The sequence below is a fragment of the Telmatherina bonti genome (assembly GCF_933228915.1).
Source record: "Telmatherina bonti genome assembly, chromosome: 4".
Lineage (NCBI taxonomy): Eukaryota > Metazoa > Chordata > Actinopteri > Atheriniformes > Telmatherinidae > Telmatherina > Telmatherina bonti.
The window spans coordinates 30,541,608-30,565,150 of record NC_136622.1 but is presented as its reverse complement, the minus strand read 5'-3'; the positions used below and the strand labels follow the sequence as shown (position 1 = coordinate 30,565,150).

General features: G+C 37.9%; 1 protein-coding gene across 1 annotated transcript in view; it reads left to right on the top strand.

Annotated features, from left to right (window-relative positions):
* LOC306755507 (microphthalmia-associated transcription factor-like) overlaps positions 1-23,543 on the top strand; it is a 34,172-nt gene that overhangs the window by 6,285 nt on the left and 4,344 nt on the right. The window contains 7 exon segments of the mRNA XM_079239912.1: positions 10,131-10,371; positions 19,078-19,359; positions 19,365-19,460; positions 19,764-19,881; positions 20,355-20,411; positions 20,565-20,640; positions 23,010-23,157. Of these exon segments, the coding sequence (XP_079096038.1) occupies positions 10,131-10,371; positions 19,078-19,359; positions 19,365-19,460; positions 19,764-19,881; positions 20,355-20,411; positions 20,565-20,640; positions 23,010-23,157 (1,018 nt within the window).

Sequence of the window (23,543 nt, the reverse complement as noted above, 5' to 3'; positions counted from 1 at the left end):
TGTTGTTCCATTGTTAGGTGTCGTCTTGGTCTCATGATGTCAAAATGTGAACAGCATGATGAGGACAACTGTTTAAACACCAGCTCTAATTGAACCAGGACATTTATTGGTCAATTCAAGGATCACACACCTGCCGTGATTGTTGCCGTTAAGCTCCTTGTTAGAGAACAGCAACTTGTGCAAAATTTATTGAAACATTTAACAGTGGGACATGTGCATTTAAAAGCTTAGAGAAGATCACATTAAGTTCACCTGTACAGGTTTGAATGCATTTTAGGCTTGTTGTGAAATTTCACCCAAAAGCTGAATATCCCTAACTTTTTGTGAGTAGTGTATAATAGTGATGGTTGAGAAAGCTTATGTAGAAGCCTGATTCAGCTGCGTCTGTCCATCTTTTATCACCGTTTCACACAACCACTGCATGCTGTGCACGGTAATATGAACAGTTTCAGGAATAAAACAAATTAGATAACCTTGAGTTTATATACGATTGAATCTTGTATTTGTTGCAAATACTCTTTTTTTTTTTTTTTTTTTTTTTTTTTTAACTTGTCCAGCGTTAAAGCAAGAAGTATGATAATATATGGCTGCTGTATGGTGCTGAGCAAATGTGCTTTGCCAAGCAGCGCTTTATAGATGCAAAGATCCCCTTTATAATCTGAATTCTGATTGTGTTTGTTTGTTTATTTTGAATAAATGTTTGCTTTTGCATCTCCTCCATTACTTGTGGATCCGACCGGATAGGATAGAAAAATGATGGAAAGAAAACAGAAAAGAAAATGAAAATAGAAAAAAAGGGGAGAGACAGGGCTACACCTAGAAAATAATGCAATCCAACCAAAGACTCTAGAAAATCTGCTACACCTGTACAGAAACACAATAAAGAACATCCCACAACCCCTCTAGATGAAGACAAAGTCAACAACAACAGAAAAAAAGCTTTTAACGTCACTTTCACTGACATGTCTGAATGAAGAGAGACGAACATTAGCATAAGGACCAATGTGTGAGAAGCCGACGGCCGCCAGTGTAGAAGGCATTAATGTTACACATCTCATATGTCAGAAGGGCTTTAGAGTCATGTCTCGTTGTCATATATTTTTTTTATATTACTTATTCTACATCAGAGCTTTACTTTGACTGATATGTAAAAAAAAATGTATTTAAGGATATTGATCTTCATTTCAACTGCTTCCAGTGAAGGTACAGAAAGCTTTAAGAAAAAAAGAAACTAAAGAAAACACATTGTTTTGTAATGTCCAGCATGTGCCCTGCCTTTTGCCTAACTGCTGGGAAAGGCTGCAGCTTCTGATTTGCAGTCAGTGGTATAGAGGATGGATGGATGGATATTTCATATGACACCCATTCAGACTATCATTCAGAGACAGTAAGCAGAGTCAAGGGTTGATGGTAATAAAGTTTGCATTGGGAGCAGGTTGTTCCTGGTAGGAGTACCAAGGAGTCCCAAGACTTTCATCTGTGATCTAAGATGGGCTGATGTACTAAATGACACAGACAGATGTTGTAATTAGTTGGGCTGTGACGATACGCTTTTGTCCCGATTCGATTCGATTCCGATTTTTTGGGTGCCAATTTGATTTAAATTGCGATTTTCACAATTCTTCAATATTGCTGATTTTGTAGATTAAAAACAAAAAAAAAATGTCTGAAACTTTTATTTTACTCGTCACATCACTTGATTTCAATGCTGAAAAAACAATCCAGTAGCCACAACATCAATATGCTGTTATAATGCCCAAGAAGACAAGTAAAAAGATCAATAAAAACAATAAAAATGACAAAAAATTCATAATGTATTATTTTTATTCATTTGAAGAAAAAAAAAATCTTTTTTTTTTTTTTTTTTAACAAAAAAATCTGTTTTAAAATTGTGAAGCAAAAAATCCCGATTTTAGATTTTTCAATTCGATTTTCCCACCCCTACTAATTAGCATACAGCCTGGACAACATGTCCTGCCACTGAAGTCTATCTTTTTTTCTTTCTTGTGATCTCTGGCTGCCTCTGATGGTGACCACTGGGAACAGCATCAACACTAAAAACAAACAAACACTACTTTCTTATACTTTTAGTTCTTTCATTCAAACCTTTTAATTATTACAAAAATGGAATAATTAAAAAAAAGGATACTGTTGTGTGATGACTGCTTTAATGTCAATTTCTCACAGAAAATAGTAGCTGCTGAAATCATGCCATAACACTCACATATGACAGAAATTTGATTTTGTTTGTTTGTTTTTTAAGTCAAGACACACACTATAACATAGATTTTAATGATTGCGGTGTGTGAAAATGTTAACTGATGAATGTTTTTCAAGTGTAAATCATTAACATGGTCTTTTTACAATGCAAGAATGTGTTGAATGTCTGTAATTTTCACCTTCATGAAGTACTGGGAGCAATTCCTCCTCAAGAGTTACAGGAAAAGCTTCCTTGCTGCTTTACTACAACAACCTTATTTATATGAACTTGAAAACCATATGGACTCATTCAACCTGCTGTGGGAAGGTATACAATGTCCTCCTTCTGACTGACCTTGGACGCACTGTTCTCTACTTGTTAAAGTGCAGACGGAGGAGAGGAGCAGCCTAGCCAGCAGTGAATGAGGGGAAGTAAGAAGGGCAAACACCTAATTACTAGTGTAAGACCCAGCAACTAGAAGTTATCCCAACAAGTTCTGGTTTCCAGAAATTCCCATACCAAGAACCTGATTATCTTATGGTGACTCAACAACGTGCCCTGTTTGGTACGATGCTCTCTGATGGGTTTTGACATGTTAAAAAGTCTTTTCATGTGTTTTCAGTGGTTAACTGGCTTCAGTTAGTTTATTTACTGATTAAATGGAAAATTACAAGCGTTTTTAGTATTTTGCTGCCAAAAAAAATTGCATTTGATAGTCTTTACTTGACATATTCTTTGCTTTAACATACACATCCTGCAAGGAAAACATTTATTAAGTGCAGTTTGCATCTTTTACTGAAGCTCTAAGGTGGGGGTGGGAAAATCAAATAGAAAAATCAAATATTGGGATTTTTTTGCTTCACAATTTTAACATAGATTTTTTTGTTAAAAAATATATTGTTTTCAAATAATTAAAAATAACTCGTTAGAATTTTTTTGTCCTTGTTATTGATCTTTTTACTTGTCTTCTTGGGTATTAAAGCAGCAGAATGATGGTCTATGCTAAAGTGTTTTTTTTCCCTAATTGAAATCAAGAAAAACGACTAGCAAAAAACAATTTGTACATTTTTTTTTTGTTTTTAATCTACAAAAATTCGATATCGAATCGAATCGGGACAAAAGCATATCGCAACAGCCCTACTCTAAGGTGTGTGCAGTATCATGTCATGAGAACCATAAATCCTAACAAGATGATAGGTCTTTGCAATAAATTGGGCCATAGACACTTAAATTACCAGTAACCTCATGAACTTGTGTTAGAAAAATTCTTTAAAATTGTTGTCTACATCTTAAATATTTATGGATCTTGCTGCCTGTTAGCTTGCTTCACCATGACATCTGCCAGGTGATCATCTTTTTTTACCTTAGCTCCACCTAATCATTGCTTTATACACTTTCACCTCGAATTCTTTCCTTCATAAACCATTTTATACCTTTTTAACTTCGGTTGCATCAACTGGCCAGTCAGCTGAATTTTAACTGTGGAACCAGTTCAATAAATGTCTGATGTCCGTACCATTGTTATCTTCAACATTGGAATTGCTGTCAAATCACAGTTTACCAGCATTAAACAGTGTGTTGTTTTTCTTTCAATCTCATAGGGAAAGATCCCCTCGAGTTTTAATCTTAAATGATGCACAAATCTTGCATTTTGTCGGCAAGTTCTGCATTAAATTGAAAGAGTTACACAACTGTCAGAAACCTTTATATCTATTACAACCCCTTCCTCCCAATTTAACCTGTACCTGGTCTGGTTTATGCTCTGTTTAAATTGATCTGGGGTTTAGTGACGCTATTACACCTTTTTCTGTTAAAAGCTTTTTTCAAATTCATTTGAAGGAATCCTCCACCCTGATTATTACGTTAAAAACATTTTCTGGTTGCTGTTGATCTCAAATGATCTTTACAAGGAGTTTTATTACTTTGTTTTTTTGGATTGTTTACATAATTATTATAGTTATTTGACTGTTTCCTTGCTATTGTTGTTATTGTTAGTTTGTGTTTCGGAAAATGTTTTTTTGCATGGCTTGAGTACAAGGCCTACCGTACATAATTAATGGTCTAGACATGCTGCTTCCCATTATCATTGATTTGCTTGCTAGTGACTGATTCCAGGGCCTGATGCCAGCTCCAGCAAAGCGGTGTGTGTTAGTGTACTTTCAGAATCACAGAGATGGGTTTGGACAGAGAGGCTGTGCAGTTTGAGCAGAAAAGGATTGTTCCTCTGTTTCTGTGGAGAATAAAAGGAGACAGAATTGTAGGAAGCAATCAGTTTACAGGACTGTACTTTACCTGTTTTTTTTTTTTTTTTCTTCGCAGTTTGTTATTATTTCACCAGTTTGTTGCTTTACATGGTACTTGCCTTGCACTTGCTTTTTTTTTTTTTAAGCTAAATAGCATCTATAATATTGTGTGATTACAAAATCCTACTATACTCTTATTTTATACCCAGTAGTAAATGCAACCCCAAAAAACAAACATTAATGTCAGAAAAAGTGCAACAAACTCAGAAAAGTAGCTCCCATAGAGGTAAATGTCAAAAACATAAACAAAAAAATTGCCTTAAAGGCTGAGAAATATGTACATCTTTCTTTACTTCTTTCTTTAAGATGATTAGAGATAAATAGAAGATTTTTTTCTGGGCATGTTTTAAAACAACCAAAGAATAGCATGTGACTGATTGTTTTGTATAAAAATGATCAAATTGACAAAACCCTCTTAGGTTGTATCAAAAATAGTTATGATATACATTCTCATGTGTAAGTCAGATTGTAATACAAAGCCAAATTATTTATGTCAAACTCAAAAACATGCATATAAACTGTTGCACACACTCAAACATTAAACTGAATGAACGTTGGTCATGCTTTTATGATTAAAATCCACTTTTTACTTGTTTTAAAGAGATGCATCCTAACACAGATTTAAAAAAGCATATTTTATTTGCCTTTATTGCCACACGACGACAACTTCAGCATCTGCTTGACACACATCGACACGTGTTCCGAAGTGAAACACTATCTGTGTGGTTTTACACAGCGTGCTAACGGATGGTGTATTTCCAGTGGGCACTGGCCTTCTCCCTTCCTCTGCTGTTGCGGGGCTGGTCCTCTGCCTAGGACTCTGTGAGGCGATTGGAGATTCCAGGCCGGGCCCTGGAGCCTCCCCCCTCTGACACACTTTCAGCACTGCACCACCAGCATGACTTTCACTGCTCTCCAAGGGCGGGTGGTGCACCTTCAGGGAAAAAACAAACAAATATGGAGGCCGTAGGAGTGCAAGTGTACAGACCCTGCTTATTTGACTGTCTGTGAGTATGACTCCGCAGCATCTGTGATATTGTTGCCATGAAGTAAGACATGACTTTGGAGTCTATATGTGTGTGTGCAACACTTAATGTCCAAATCAAGGACAGTCTGGGAAGTAGATACAATCAAAACTTTGCAAGATTTTTCACTATGCAAATTGTGTTTACTATAAAAATAATGTTTGCAGCTGGTTATTGATCGATTATTCACATTTTTTATACAAAAGTACCAATTAGATTGTTTAAGGATGTTTATATTATAAGTTACAACTAAAACAGCTTCTTAGAATAAAGTTTTTAAGTTAGTTTCTTTTTCATTTAACTTTGCTAGACGTGTGCAAAGCAGTCAGTAAGGCAAGGCAAGTTCATTTGTACAGCACATTTCATGTACGTGATGATAACACTGCTTTACATTAAACATAACCGGAGCACACAGTGTCTGCATGGCAGATCGTTTACCTTTGACAGCTCAGTGTTTTGCCTCTGATCAGACTTTTTTCTGCCCTTCTACATGTTACTACTCACCCTCTCTTCTTCTCAAAGCACAAAATTGCTTCATGTTACTTTTCGGTTCTTGTGTGTCAATAAATCCTGCATCAGATTGAGCTCTGACTCTTTGACTCATGGTTAACATGATGGAGCAGCATAGTGAGCACAATTAAACGAATCATGAGTTGTGGTGGGTGGGACTCTTAAAGACTGTACAGCCATTGTTTCCCCCCACCCCTCTTCAAGATCACACAAACTACAGAGGAGGTGTGCACACACGCAGGAGTGAAAAGGTTAAAAAAGGACAAAAGAGCTTTTTATGTATTTCAGGCAAAGCGGGCAAAATTCCACCAAACAGTGAAAATGAAGAAACTTTGAGAGAAATGGGGACTCTGAGGGTCCCTTTTGTTTCAGTTCATAATCTACAATATAGCAAACAAAATCACGTGGTGAGTTAACTATGAATAAATCTCAGCAGAGATCAATTTCCCTTAAACCTCTGAACTAACGTTAAACTTTCCCTTGTTTTATAATGTGATCTTTGCTAAATTGATTGTAGGTACTTTGCTTTAATAAATATGAGTTCAAATCAGAAAGCTTGAAATTGGTGGGATAATCTTAAAATAAACTTCAGGTAAAAATGCCAAAGACATTGTATATATGAGGTTGTGATGTGTATCGTGGAGATATGGACCTATTATGTATATTGTCCAAAAGAGGGCGCTAATATATGCATTTCTGGTCACTGGTATAGAAATCCTTCTGGCACATAAACATCATCACACTTATTACACAAAACAGAAGTGATTTAATAGATTTGTATCATTGACAGCTGACTTATCAAAGCTTTTAAACAACGTTCTGAATTCCAGCTTGCCACACTTAGCAGCTGTAAGCAGTTAATCATGCTAGCATGCTAAACTATGAATGTCAACATCACAGCCACTAACGCCAGCAGATATTTGACAGTTTCTTTTCTAAAACTGAGAGGTGGAGACTAACAGTTCCTCTTTTGTATGTGGAAGTGCTACTTCACCCTCGGGTTGTTGTTGTGTTTGTGTTGACAAAGAATGTGTTCTTTCTCTGATTGCCTGGAGGGGTGTGAAGATGTTTAACCTAGTGGCTATCAGCACTATTGAAACACTAACATTGTCGCATCCCTGCATGTCTTTGGGATGATGTGCAGTTTAAACTGGAGCAGCAGCTGATGTAAAGATTCCTGGGCAGAAATGTTGTGCAGTATTGTTTTCCTTGGAATATCTCTGGAACTTCTATGTTTGTATAGTTTTATGTGCTTTATTGTCAAAAAACACCCTGCAGCTGTTTATTAGCCACTGTGCTCATGAACAACATGAACTACTTAGTACAAAGTATGAACTACAGGGCATTTTCTCCTTGATTCCAATAAGACTGCTTAAAAATTGCAAATGTTTATTAAACCACTTATTTAATATTTAGGATAGATTAGTCAATGTGAAGTGTCAGTTATAGTGAAATTGTGAGTGCTCTACTCAGTTAATATGCACATTATATAAAAAATATTTTAAAAATGTTATGAAAAGATAAATATGAAAGTATAAAACATAAAACAAGGTTAAAAAAAACCCCCACACATTTCAAAAATGGAATAAAACTAGGGGGTACTAGTAGGACAGTGAAAGGATTAAGTGTATTAACATAAAGATCCCAGAGAGTATGCACTGCCAAAAGTGAAAGTAGTAATTTCATTAGAATAATATGAGGCATATTAATCAATTTTGATAAAGGTTGCTGCAGGGTTTGCTGGGTTTTATTTTAACTAACATATAATTTGAGTAAGTAAAGCCCTGCTCTTTGATTTATTGAGGCAACTTAACATAAGCACATATAAAATGGTTAGCATGCTGTGACCTCCTGTTGTCTGGAACTTATGGACATCACCACGCAGCGGTTTTACACCTCTGTGATACCTTGCCGTGCACATAGTGTTGCTTTCCGCATGTTTCGTTCAGTTATGGTTCTTTCTGTCTTTAAGTTTTGTCTGCAGAAAATTATGTGCAGTTTTATCTGGATCATATCTATATCTATATCTATATCTATATCTATCTATATCTATCTATATATGTATATACATATATATATATATATATATATATATATATATATATATATATATATATATATATATATATATATATATATATATATATATATATATATATATATATATACACATATATATACATATACATATACATATATATACACATATATATACATATACATATACATATATATCTTTCCAGTTGAAAGACGACTCAGAGTAGCCAACAGGAAAGAGACACATGAATTAATGTTACCTTTCATTTCATATAGAAATATATGGACAACCTGCGATGGAGTGGCGAGCTGTCCAGGGTGTATCCTGCCTTTTGCCCAAAGACTGCTGGGATAGGCTCCAGCTCCCCTGCGACCCTTAATTGGACTAAGCAGTTAGGATAATGATTGAATGAATATATGGACTATAAAAGGTAAAGAGAGAAAAGTACAGAGAGGGTCAGGGATCATCACAATAAGTCTTCCAGTAGTCTACAACGATAGTAGTTTAACTAAAGGGATGGACCAGCATCACCCAGTCAGCACTCACCTTTATCAAAAAGGAAAGTTTGAAGTCTAATCTTAAAGGTGAAAAGCTGCCTACATCTTAAGGAAGCAGCAGTAATCTATGATCTCTTTAAGTTATAAGTAAACTTGGACACTAAGAGCTTTAAATGTGAGTCGAAGGATTTTAACTTATATTCACAGATAACTAGGAGGCCATGAAGACCAAGTTTAATTTGGAAAAATAGTAACTGCTGGTAATTTTCATCAGACTCCTTGCTTCAGACCTTGGGATCAGAGCATTAGTGGTATTGTCCAATAATAATGAACTGTAAGTACAAATGCATCTCAAACAGTGAAGCTGATTAAATAAAGAAAGAAAACCCAAAGCTTTCAGCCCTGGCAGTAGACATAAAGAGTTTTAACATTAGATTCAGTGACTTTGTTTGAAATTTCTCAGATGAAAGGAAACACAAGTCACACAGACAGAGGAATTAAGCATATGAACACTAAACCTGATTCCATGGTCTGTGCAAAGTACAAAGGAGCCGTCATGAAAAAAGAAAAAGCTGTCCGATTTCATGCTTTACTTTAACAGAGAATGCTGAAAGTTAGCTTTTGTTTAGCCATTTAAGATCTTGTTGTTTGACCTGAAATCTTGCATATTGGTTTTGTTATGTATCTGGTGCAGAGCTCAGTACGTGTGGTGTCGGACAAAGAGATGTAGGCAATGTTACGGCATGTTGAAGGTTTAACACCCAGTAAATACGCTGCAGACCGAAGCTGTCTTTGAGTGCACTGGCTAATTAGTACGATTACTGCACAGCTGGATTGGCCAGACGTTTTACTGGGTTTTATCAAAAGGATCACTCACTCCATGAAGGCTTCATCCCGACAACTTCTGCTTCAGCAGAGTCTCTCTATTTTAGGGCAGCAAGACTCAGTCTGGGGAGTAACCGTCTAAATTTAAGAGAATGGGAAAACTGAGGCAGCTTTTTCGCAGGTCTTCCTCTTTTTATGGTGTTTTTTTTTTTCAGCAAAAAACCTTTGTGACTACTCCCTGCTATCGGAATGATATTCCTCTCCATTGTTTTTAGTTCATTTCAGTGAGAATATTGATATGAGCATGTTTTGACTTCCATTTGTGTCAATGTAGTTTCATCTGTGCAATATAAGACAGCTCATGACAAGAACTGAGAAAGAAAACGATGGAAAATAGATCAACCGACTCGTCGGTCGATTCATATTTGCAGCTCTACAGACAAGACTTTACTTTTGATCTCAGCCCCCTCAGTCATCCTTCCTGCCAGTCTACTTTCATCGTGTTAATGTCAGCCTCCCTTCTGTCCTGTTCTACTTTCCTGCTCTCTTTTTGCTTGACCTCTCCTGCCCCGTTTGACCTCCCTCTACCCTCTCTCCACTATCACTCGCCATCTTTTGGCCTCTGTTCACCTCGAACTCTCTAATCGGTCTTTGGCTTTCTCTTTCTCCCTCTCTGACCATTCATCTGCCATCTGCCCCCACCCCTCTCCCCCCTCTACCCTCCCTCTGCAGCAGCCCGTCGGACCAGCACGGTTCCTCCAAGCCCCCTCTGAGCTCCTCGGCCATGACATCACGCATCCTGCTGCGGCAACAGCTGATGCGGGAGCAGTTACAGGAACAGGAGCGGCGGGAGCAGCAGAGACAGCAGTCCTCCCAGTACCCACAAACCACAGCAACCCAGACCCCTGCCATCAATGTCAGTGCCCCCGTCAGTATACCACCTGCTGCACAGGTGCCAATGGAGGTGCTCAAGGTAAGACGCCATAGATGTAGTTCCTAATGTCTGGGAAGAGGAGATATGTTTAATTAGCAGCATGAAGTTTCCGTCTCTGGAAGTTGGATGCGTCACTGCTGCAGCCTGAATGGTCTCGCTGTATTTATAGGTATTGGTGACTCGTGTGTAGACAGTCGGGCACTTGTGGTTTTACTATGTCTGTGTGTAAAGAAAAAAAAAAAAAAAAGCATAGGGGTGAGTGAAGTGTGTTAAAATGCGTATATGGGGATTATCTTTCCTGAGAGAATTCCTCTTTAATGCATGCTGTGCTTCCAGCCATTTGGATTTAGACATCTTTAATCCTATTTGCTCAGCTACATTCACATCTTTTCATAGCTTTGATTCCCTGGCAGTCCAAGGGACGAGAGACTGTAAAGATTTGCTGTACAAGTACAGACTATTGTGTTTGACAGTTCATTTCAACAACACATTTCGGTAAGTTTAGCTGTTTCCTTGTGTTTTTATTTTCTTTTAAAAAAGGCTGAAATGAAACATCGACAGAAGTGTGTTGCGTTGCGTTTTGTGATGTTGGGTTGTGTTGCGTAAGTTGCGTAAACGGGAACGTGTTCGTCTGTGATGCAGAATTCTTGTGCTTTTGCTACTTTTCAGACATAACTAGTTTTTTTTATATTTAGAACAATTTCTGGAGCATGTTTTCAACACTTTTCATTAGTGATTTGCCATGTTTTCTTTTTTTTTTAAAGAAAAGTCTGCCTCTTTTAAAGTTTTGCACATGCACATAAGTTTTTAGTATTTTTTTTTTTTAACGGGTTCTGACAGAACAAAAACATTTCATGTTTCTTCTTTCTCAGAAAAGAATGTTTTTACATCATTGTCAACGTGTTAAAGTTTTGCAGTGTATGACGTTTTTGTCATTGCTCTTGCTGCTGTATCTGTGTAGTTTTGTGTCTGTTCATATTGTTCATATTGTATGTAGGTTGACACTTTGAGAATCCAAAGGAAGCTTTTGTCCAATTTTTTGTTACTATTATGTTCTCTTAACGGCAAAAGTTTTATCAGTTGATTGCATTAATGACTTTTGTGTCAACGCAGATGAGAACCCTCGTTGTGAAAAAATCTGAATTCTTTTTACTATAAACCAGTATTGATTCCTTTTGATGGCTATTGTGGAAGTGATAGTAAATAACACTGCGTTACACTTAGATGTTTCAGTTTGATACCGTAGCTGCTGTAGATTAGAGGGTAAGACAGTGGACCTCTGCTGAGACCAAGCATGGAACGATACACTTGTGAACACATAATTATTAATTAAAACCACACAAACATAATTTGTGACCCTTGGAAAGAGGAGGAAATAACTTAGATCCCTCCTTAAGTATTACTTCTTATATCCAAACCGGGTTCATAACCAACTAATACACATTAAGGCAATTTTTGGGGTTTCCTTCTGCTTAATGACACTAACACCAGTAAAATAGATCTCCAGTGAAATGCCCAACACCACCCTGAAAACCTCTGTTGTACCTCTGCTGTAGATCATAAATAGCCACTGAGCCCCCCTCACTAAAAAGAAAACCTTTAACTTACTGAAGATTGAAGTTTTTCTTGATAACCTCTAAATACTGTGTAAAAATGTGAGATACGGCGATGTCTTAATTGAGTTAAATCCATCTGCAGCACATTTGGAGATTTCATGCTTTCTTGCTTACCCACACTTTCATCACCCTGGATGTGTGTGGCATGGGCCAGCAGTCAGGCACAAATGCAGAACATCCACTGAATAAAAATACCCTCCCCATGCAGCATAAACATTACTTACTCTTTAAAATCTGCTGCTCTTTGAGAGGTTTAGGATGCTCCCACCTTGAACCCCTCACCCTGTACAATACATCAAATTAGAGTAGTTACTCTGCTTTGGCCCAGAGCTTACAGACATTCTTCTTTGACTGAAGTCCTCAAATGAAAAGGCCATTTCAGCTTGGCGCTGTTTAGCTGGGTTAACCTGCTCCCCTGTCTGTGGATAGATTAGCAGAGTCCACACAAAGCTCAGGGGTACCAGGCAGAGCTGCTGGACCTCAGAAAGTGCAAACATTAAGCTCAGATGAGTTTATCTAAAGACTGATTGGACCCTTAATTAACCAAGTGACCTGTGACCTTGTGGGGAATAAGTATGGGATCAGTTTAGGGATCAAGACAAAGGCGAGCACAGCCTTACCACACACCGAACGCTAATTCAGTGAAGAATGCTTGTGATTAGCCCCCACTGCCTTAATTCCACGGCATATTTAGGGAAAAAAACCACTGCTTTGAAATTTCTGTAGAGGTTACTTCCTAAAACGGTTTTAAAAAATGATTCCATGATTTCTTTTTTCTTTTTTTTCGCCCTTCACAAAAAGATCAACATACTCTTCTACTTTGTACTTTTTCATCCTACTTTCAGTGTAGTACGTGACCCGTATTCATAATTCACTTTGCTTTCTGTTTGTCAGCTGATACTAAAAGTAATTTAATATAAAATGTTTTATTTAGTTACAAACATATTGCCATGACATATTTCTACTGCAATAATTTAGTCTGCATCGTGCAGAGTAAACACTTCATGAAACAAAGCAGTGTTATTTTAAGCGCTAATCTGCCCCCACTAGCCTTCATTGCCAAGCTTTGTCATAGTATTTTATCATTAGCGTTCTATATTTAGCCGTATGCTCAGATTTTATAAAACTAATCCACTTTCACGTCATGTAATATGATTTATGCTACCCAACATTTATCATTTAAAGACACCAGGATTTTATTAGCTTAAGGTGCTAATTTTCCACACTTGTGCATAATGCCGTGTCAGAGGAGGAGACCGCAAGTTGTTGAGATGTAGCCACTGACATTAGCATCACAGTTGTTGTCTGCAAGCTGCGCTAACCACGTTAACAGCTTAACTGAGACAAAGTGGCCTATTCTTCCAGTTTGCGTAGTCAACGGGGGCAGTGTTGTTAATGTATCCTGGTAGGATCATCAGGGAATGCCTGTAGCATATAAGTAATAATAAAAAAAAAAAAACAAATCGTTGTTTGTCATTCTGCGCTCACCCTGCGCCCTCTTTCAGTACAGCAGGATGCTTTGTGCTTGTTTTTGCTGGGTTTCTGACTCTTCAGGGGATATGTTGCTGGTGCCCTCTGGCCTGTTGGTGGCTAAAAAGGAGCTGGGGAACAACAAGCTGCCTTGTTTGCTGTGTTTGCAGATGCTGTGTGTTAGAAGTTGATGTCTTATTTTTCAAACAGTGTACTTTGGGAAAAGTATATAAAATGAAGCTGGAGAAAGGAAAGTTCATATCCTTGCTTCTGGCCATCAGCTAACATTGTGTATGGATCACATCAGAGATGCCTCACAGAATATGTCGAACTCAGCTTGAATGAATGCTGGACGCCACATTGTTTAGACTCTTCATAGAGTTTTGAAAAAGTAACCACACAGAAGTTAATCTGTGTGTGTGTCTTCACTTTGCAAATGCACCATAAAAAGGGTCCCTTTTTTTTAAACCTTAAAAACCGAAAATTCGTCACATTCAACGTTTTTTCATTGCAACAAAAGCCGTATTGACGAGGCCAGGATGTTCCAGCCTGAAGTCTGTGGCCCTGAAGGGGCTTCAGTGAAGTCACTTGGAGCTGTGAGATCATCTAATTATGTGTGATAATTTAGGAAATCCCTGAGGACAAAACAAACTAAAAAAAAAAAATGAATCGCTTGTTTCTGTCCAAGGATGAAGCGAAATCAGCTGGATGGAAAACAATGGACTGCAGATCGCAGCGAGTCACACGTTTTGTTGCTTTATCAAAGTTTATCAATCCTTTAACTTATTAATTTACTTTTTCCCCCATAATTTGTAAATAAACTGAGAAGAATGCAGTTCATATTCTAAAAATAATACCAAGAAGAAATCAGTTTAATGCAACAGTTTAATGAATTGATCAGTATAGTCCTACAAGTTTTAATCTGCTAATTAAATAAAATCTAATAATGTACATTTTTTAAAAAAATCTAAGAATTTGCTATCTTACATCTCCTTTTTTCTTTCAACATTTAAACAATGACTGGATGCCTAAAGCATGATTTTATTCATATTATATTTATATTTTGATAGCTAATATCTAAAAAAGCTGTAAAAGGGCAAAATTAGCCATTTTTACCTCATATCTCCTTGATACACACACACACACACACACTCCTTGTGCTGTAAAACAGCTGCATATAGTTGTGCTTCTGACTGACTTTGGGGCACCTCTATATTCTGTCATAATGACTTTAATGCTGTCTTTGCTTCTATTTTCAAACTCAGCTACTATGTATGATGGGGGGGGGGGGGGGGGGGGGGGGGCTGTTATCGATTCTAAGGAAGTGTGAAAAAGAGAGAGAGAAACACACACAACACACACACACACACAGATTCAGTGGATCTTTGTGTCTGTGTTTAACAAAACTCTCTCTGTCAGATGTGAGTTTATAGGAGCAGTTTCCCAGTAAGGAGTCTGGGACCCCCAAAGGGTCAAAGATATATCTGTGCAGTCGGGGATCATTCACAGGACAGAAAAGAATAAAAATATCTATTATGACTTATAGAAATGACAGGTTGTTTTGTCCTGTGGTCAGTTAAAAAAGCAAACCTGTTGCTGTGCAGGACAGCGTATTTGGGCAAAACTGTTTTTATTAGCAGAAAAAAACCGAAACGATTCCGGACATGATGACTGGAAGAAGCTGAATTAGCTGGAGGGCAGATGAATTACAAAATGTACATTTTAGCTGGCTCAATAAATAAATGCCAGGGACTCTGATCAGGATGATTACAACCGCTCTGCTGGTGCAGCTCAGAAACCAGCTGCTTTAAAGGATCTTCTCCACACAGGAAGTACGGTGCACATATTAGATTAAACCAAAGCACCTGGCAGAACAAACTGATCAGTCCGACCAGCTTTTTACATTTTCCTTCAAAATAAACTTTAGTTATGGATCATCACAAAAACTAAAACTGTCTCTTGGAAACAAAAATAATTTAGATGAATGTTTGTATTGAAGGTGACTATTGAAGTACATGACTATTTCAACAGTATCATACACGGTACAAGGAAGCTGATAGGAACTGTTAGTTGTCCATGCATTTTTTTTTCTTGTTTTTATGTTCTTGTATTTACCTTAATCCCATAAGATTATTGTGCTTTTTGTGTTAATGGAAGCACTTTGAGTTGCAAATCTTCTGTATAAGAAGTGCTTTAAAAATAAAGTTTGATCGGAAATCAATAAAACCAAAGCCAGTTTACGGATTTGATGTTTATCTTAAAATCGGAGTAAAATAAAATCATGCTTTAGTTCTGACTTTGCCATATCAAAGCTTAATATATTAAATATTTAGTAAGTATCCCCACCAAAATTGGATGCTGACAATTGCCATGTCTGTAAAGTTACTTTATAAAATCCCACAAAATGAGTGATGCCTTTTGGATTAAAAGGTTAAATACCTTGTTTGACAGATCTCAGATCAGCTCAAATAAACCAGATAAGTGTATCCAACACAACCAAGTCATTCGGGCTGTGACAATATGCTTTTGTCCTGATTCGATGCAATTCCAATTTTTTGGGTGCCGATTCGATTCTCACAATTCTTCCATATTGCTGATTTTTGTAGATTAAAAGCATGTAAAAAAAATGTATACAACTTTTTTAATGCTGAAGTCCCTCCAGCATTCATGCGTCTTATCTAGGGCCTCCTTTAGATGTGATCTGCACCTCACCACCTCACCAGAGAGCAAACCAAGAGGCATCCAAACCAGATTACTGAGCCACCTCATCTGGCTTTTTTTTTTCTATGTGCCTAACAAAATGCTCAGAAAATGCAAAAATATTTCTTTCACTATGAACTCCACAATTTGGTACAGTTGGATTGAATTACCACCCGAGGTTTCTTTTGTTAGCTGTTCATCATTTATTTGATTAAAACAAAAATGATGACCATCACTGTAGCTGATTTTTCTACATCTGTACTGTTTGGCTTTGAAGACAAGTATTGTTTTTTATTTGTCTTGTCTAATGTTTCTGTTTTGTCATTACTACTTGTACGTCCAGTAGATTATTAACTAATTAGCTAAAACATGTTTTCTTAAAATGGTGGTTATTGTATCTGTAATTCAAATAAACGCAAAAAGATTGGTGGAGGAATAAAACCAATCTTAAAGGCAGAAATAATTCACTTTCACAGTTTTGTTTACACATTCTTTAAACCTGCATGGCTAATAACTGGGTCACTCATTTATGGCTCAAGTATATCCTTCTGGATTAGGTTTCTACATAGTCAAGTATTACCAGGCTCAGTGCCTGTTTGGTTAATAATGTGCAAAGCATATCATCATATATTTGACTTTTTAATTAAGTGGCTTGAGAAACTGATTTGTAGAGTCAAGTTGCTATAGATTTTCAGATAACCGAGGAAATGAGCCTGCAGATGTGTCAATTACTATAGATGTGCAATAAGCTTATGCAAAGCAGCATGATGAGAACAAAGTAAAGACTGAAGGATGTTGTCAGTGATCGACAGGAATTAATCACAGTCTTTTGCCTAAAGCGTGATATTACTCTTCTTAATGAGTCATTGAAACACTGTGAATGCACCCCCCACCCCCAGTGGTGTCAGCTTTGCAACCTTGTGATGAGAATTTATAGCATACCTGCAGGATACACAGTATGTTAATGTAGCTCACATGCAGAAGAGTGATGTGTATCAGTGCACGGACAAGAGGCTCTGAAAGACTCTCTGTTCTGAGATGTGAAAGGATTTCTTACACAAAGACAACATCTCTGACCACCTGATCTCCATTAATCATTACCGCTGTAACTCCGTTTTCCCTTTACACCTGTAAGCTGTAAACAAATTGAGTCGACTGCAATTCAGAGTTTGTTAGGTTTAGTTTATGAAAACGCTGCCAGAAAATCAGTTTGATCTTTTCTAAAGGTGGAATACTTCACATAGCAAAGTGCCACTAATTATTTCTCCCCTTGTTAAGACAAATAAGCAGCTTTAATCGTTGGAAACATCGCTGAGTTTAATGTGGTCAGCACCGCAGCGCATCACAAGCTGTAACCTCAGATTCAAAACATATTATTTCCACACACTCCCGTGTGTGTTGGATAAAAACGTGACCATTACAGGGCCTATAATAAGATGGAGATTTTTTTTATTGGATTAAAGTAACATTACACGCATTGAACATCACACACAAAAATACAGTATCGGTAGTATTTCTGCTAAAGTGCTGCTACATTGTTGCTTTTGGACTCTGCTAGTCAAGCTCATTATTTTAACAGCTTATTGCAGTACTGAAGGAGTTTCTGCTCAGGGAGATGAAATGTCAGAGGTAGCTGAGAGTTTGTTAAGAGCCTGTGACCTCCTCAGCTCTGTCCTGTGGGCTTCTTCACAAGAAATAACACCAGTTTGAACAAAACAGAGTAGCTAAGATGGCTATTCATTAGCTTCAAGATGCACGTTCTTCCCGATTAAAAATGTCATCTTGAGACACGAGGAGATGTGAGCTGCAGAAAAACAAAGATGAAACAGACTTCATTTGTTGTGCTGTGCTGAACTGGGAACACACGCCAAGCTATGCACATGGGTTAAAAAGTGGATGGGGCAGAGCAGCAGCCCCAGGCAAGTTTCAGTTAAGGAGGTGGCCTTGCAAAACAAAGACACTAACTGTTGGCTCCACATCCTGACATCAAGTGATACACCATAAAAGAATAAATACAGATTTTACATAAAACAACACAAATTTGAAAAGGCTCATTGTGCTAGCTGGGATTCCTTGACATGCATAGCTAATTGCTTTTCTTGCCTTTTAAAAGATGAGCTGAATGTGTTTCTCCTCATATTTGTAGGCTTAGTTTTCTGGAACAGCAGAGGAGGAAGCAGCTACAGCTCTTCTTAGTTTAGAAGTTAAACCCAGATCTTTTTTTTTTCCTTTATAATTGTTGAAGCTTAAACAAGGAAATGATGCTTGAAATGCTTGGATACCAGCCTTATGAGGTATGTCTCAAATCAACATTAATCCGACTCATTTCTAACTCTTTGGCTCTAAAGGAACTGATGCGTCGCGTACCTTTAATTCACGTTGACCTGTGGTGACTGTTTGAATCGAAAGACTTGTTGATCCCTGAAACAAAACTTCAGGCAAAAGGTGGGAAGGTTTAAATATAGATTTGTAAATGTGAGCTGGATCACAGTAGCTCTGCTCCATTAGAAATGTGCTGCTGCTTGACAAACGCTGTCTCTGAAGTTTGTTTATCTGCCTGCAGAAGCATTTCTGGATCATTAGCTATAAAGGAGGAATGCAGAGACAAATAAAAACTTTTGTTTCAGAGGCAGAAATAAAAGTGAATAATGGCCTTCGGGATTTGTAGGTTGCATAAATTCTATTTTAGGATTATTGCTAATTCTGTACAGTACGAGGACCGGAAAGACTTTAAGCTAAATTTACTTTTACTTTAGCCTGACATGAGACAACTTTGTGACAACATGTCAGAAATAAAATATTATTTATATAAAACCAAGTATTTTCTGAGCTTGTGTGTCTAAATTGCACATTTTTCTAAACTAACTGCATTTCTGCTGAACCTACTTTAAGAATCATTTCATTATTTTAAAGTTTTGTTATTTTTTTATTATTATTATTCGTACATGTTGTGTTCAAGGTCCAGACTCACCTGGAGAACCCAACAAAGTACCACATCCAGCGCTCCCAGCAGCAGCAGGTGAAGCGGTACCTGGGAAAGCTTGGTTCTCAGGCGTTGAGCTTGCCCTGCCCCAACCAGTCCTCTGATCACGGGGGCATGCCGCCAGGGCCGGGCAACAGTGCCCCCAACAGCCCTATGGCCTTACTGACCCTCAACTCAAACTGTGAGAAAGAGGTGAGGTCTACTCTGCAGCGTTTCTCCATTTCCTCTTGTGAAGTCATTTTAACACATTTTCTGGTGTTTAGATGGACGATGTCATTGATGACATTATTAGTCTGGAGTCCAGTTACAGCGATGATATCCTCGGCCTGATGGACCCAGGACTTCAGATGACCAACACGGTACATGCATGCGTGTTTGTGGTGATTCAGCTTCAGCACGGAGCCTGCATACAGACCAACACACTGCTGTGTTGAAGGCTCACAACATACTGACTGGATAATAAATAATGTTAAAGCATCAACAATGTGAAAGCTGGTGGAAATACTCTGACATTCTGGAGTCGTGCAGATGCAAAGAAACATCGTCCTCCTCCAGTTTTGTTCCAGACTTGAACAAAATAGATCATGATAAGAACTTAGACTGTAATGTGTGTTTGTTAGCTGTGATCCTTGCCCAGCAGTGTGTGTGTTGTGTCTTCTCAGATCCCTGTGCCTGCTAACATTATGGACATGTATGGTAGTCAGGGCATGTCGCAGCAAGGTCTGCCCATCAGCAACTCCTGCCCTGCAAACCTGCCCAACATCAAAAGGGAATACTCAGGTGGGCATGACAGTCTATCCCTGCAGAACATGTAAAAAGATCTGGGTTTTTTTTTTTTTTTTTTTGGTTTTTTTTAAATTACTTGTTGTTAAAAAGAAATAATCTGTAATGTGTGTTTAGCTCATCCAACCACATCTGTTCTTTAACAGTGTTAAGTCCGACTCTCCATGCCTTTGTGCAGCCAGTAACCTCATAGTTCCTCTGTCTTGGAATGTTTACTCTACGTGTTTTTTCTTTGCATGTTGATGATGAAAATGCACAATTATTTATCACAGTGTCACAATCACCGGCCATCATGCACATGCTGGATAAGTCTGGATCCTGTGGCAAATTTGACTCCTATCAAAGACCCGAAGGGTTCCCTGTGGGTATGTCAGCGTACTTAAGTTTGAAGTGTAGTGATAGCTGCCAGTTTTTATAATATAAATTTACTGGACTCCGACTGTTATTAACCAATGAGAGCTTTTTTCCAGAAGCTGAGGTAAGAGCCCTGGCAAAGGAAAGGCAGAAGAAAGACAACCATAATTTGAGTGAGTTGTAATGAATCATTCTTTACTTTTTAATGTCGGTGCTACATGGCTGTTGTCTTTGGCAGTTTAACAAATCTGCTAAATGTTTTAAATTGCATTTTAATGAAATAATGCTGAATACACTTTATAGATTTTCTTTTCTATGTTCCGTAGTTGAGAGACGACGGCGGTTTAATATTAACGATCGAATCAAGGAATTGGGAACTTTGATTCCAAAATCCAACGATCCGTAAGTCCCCCTTTATATTCACTCTTCTTACCGACAAAAAACATCCTGGAAAATAAACAATTTATCACTTCAAGAGTGACGTCTCATGAGGAAAAGGCAGAAAAAAATGCAATTAAGAATGACACAGCAAAAAGGCTTGTCTGGAATCTGGAATGCATAACCTGTCTTGGAAAAATAACAAACAAAACAAAACTGGAATAGTGGAAAATGAAATCAACAAGGGATAATGTTGACAAGATTAGGTACTTTAACATACTTTGTGTCTGGTTCCTGAGGGTCTAATTGTTCCATATTGGTTTTAAGAGATGTCTTATTACAATGAACATGAAAGGAATGAGACAGATGATCCAGGTGTGAACTTTTAAGTTAACAGTTTAAGCTGAAGCGAGTGTCTAATCAGCATCTTCTGTAATGAATGCCTTTTAGGACAAAACTTTCTTTGTGTTGCTACACCATAGCAGTTTTATATTAAGGGAACACACAAGGGGAATTGCATTTTGTACCTGAAATAATGTAACACTTTCTGTAACTCTGAAGCCTTGCATTCACGTCAGCTGAACTTTAGAATACCGGTACATATTTGTTGCTCGATCCCCATATCTTGTTCAACGATGACGCGGCTTTTAATAGATTAACACGTTTATTTACTCTTGGTTTCACAATAAATGTTGAATTGGTTACTAAATATTGGAAGAAATCTGCTCTGATACTTGAAGAAGATGATTATTATGTCTTCATGTAACTGCGGTTTTGCTTGTGGTGCTTGGGAGATGTGAGCTGTGATAGTTGTCATTTCTCTTCACACGTGTTTGTTCTGCCACACTGACGCCCTTCACAAACAGAGCGGAGTTACATTACAGCCCATCATAAAGCTAAATACATAGGCTCTGCTTTGTTTCATGTTTAGCTCAGTTATTGTAATAAGTGATTGTCCTGATGATCTCTGGTCACCTCATGTCAACTGTGGAGAAGTTGGATCTATAGCAGGGATCTTTCCCATTTAGTCTCGGAAAGATTGATTTTACAAGTGCAGAAATTCCTCTGCAACATTCAGTTCTTCTGGGTGCTGATTGTCATCCTTATGACTCACCTCTGTGGCCTCTACTGCGGCTCTAATCCTTGTTTCCTGCCCATTATTCTCTTCAGTGTTGAATAGGCATCGCGTCATTGGGTGCTGACTTTTAAAAATTCAAAAGTCACATCGTAAATGGTGCTTGATTTTGGTTTTTACCCTTTAGTTCCAGTGTACTTTGTTTTAGAGCATCCGTTCACTTAATGTCAAACATTATTCAGTAGGGCTGTGACAATATCCTTTTGTCCCGATTCGATTCGATTACGATTATTTTGGGTGTCGATTCGATTTAAATTGCGATTCTCACAATTCTTTGATATTGCTGATTTTTGTACATTAAAAACAACAAAAAAAATGTATAAAACTTCTTTTTGCTAGTCATTTTTCTTGATTTCAATTAGGAAAAAACAGCATAGTTGCCAGACCATCATTCTGCTGCTATAATGCCCAAGAAGACAAGTAAAAACATCAATAAAGACAATTTTAAAAAATGACAAAAATTTTTATAGTAGATTCATTTTATTTACTTGAAAAAAAAATCTATTTTTTAACAAAATAAAATCGATTTTAAAATTGTTAAGCAATAAATCCCGATTTTCAATTTTTGCGATTTGATTTTCCCACCCTGTGGTGATTCCTGTTCCCTGGTGGGCGTGGTCAGCTGGGAACTGGAGGCACACCTGATCCACATTCCAGCAATCATCAAACAACCTATTTAAGACCAGCTCTGCCTGCTATCCAGCGCCAGATTGTTGATTGCCCTGCGAGAAAGCCTGCCAGTTCATAGACGCTGCCTGCCAGTTTTGTCTGCCTGCCTGCTCGTTCGCTTGTTCCCCTGCTTGCCTGCCTGCCTCCTGCTGCTCGCCAGTCTGCCAGTCTCTGCAGTTCTGCTGGAAGAATTCACAGGGATCTGTTGAGAACAAATAAACCTCTCTCTGTACTCTGACAGTGTCCGCTCTTTGGATCCAACTAGCCCCTCTCTTACAACACACCCCTAATATTCAGTCCATTAAGCTGCACCGGCATGTTAAAACACTATCCCAGAACATACATCGGCCTCCTGATTTTTTTTGTTTTAGCATTTAATAAGCTATTATCGATTCATTTATGTGTTTGGAAGTGATATAAGGCAACTATTATTCAGTTGTTTGATACCTTCAGCCATAAGGCTTCACTGAATCCTGCGCTCTGCTGGGTTGACAATTTTGGAAATGAGAGTACAGAGTGTCTCATATCAAAGCTTATGTTCTTAGAAACTGTTGGAAAGTAGAAATAATGGCGCCTCTGTGATTCGCAGAGACATGCGCTGGAACAAAGGCACCATCCTGAAGGCATCAGTGGACTACATCCGGAAGCTGCAGCGGGAACAGCAGAGGGCCAAAGAGCTGGAGAGCCGTCAGAAAAAGCTAGAGCATGCCAACCGGCATCTGATGCTGAGGATACAGGTAAAGACTTAAACAATGATGTGTAAAACTGTAAAAAGAAGGAACTGACTGGTACAGATGCGCACCCATTTTTAACCCCTGTTGACCTGAAATGGTATCAACTGAAATAGCGCTGTCATGAACTATAAATAGAAATTAATAAGTCGTCTTTTTAAATGAAGTGGGCAACTTTGTTCTATGATTTCACTCTTTGATCCAGTTTGTTTCCTATGCAGTAGCTTCTGGAAATACTGTGCAGTGATGCATAAGTGGTAAAAAGAAAACAACACTTCTTCTTCTCTTGGGTCTGAATTCATATTTTAGGAAACTAAATCTATGATCTGAGACTTTACTGAATCACCCATCTTTTGCACCATGGTGTGAGCACATACCTGCAAACGGTCTCA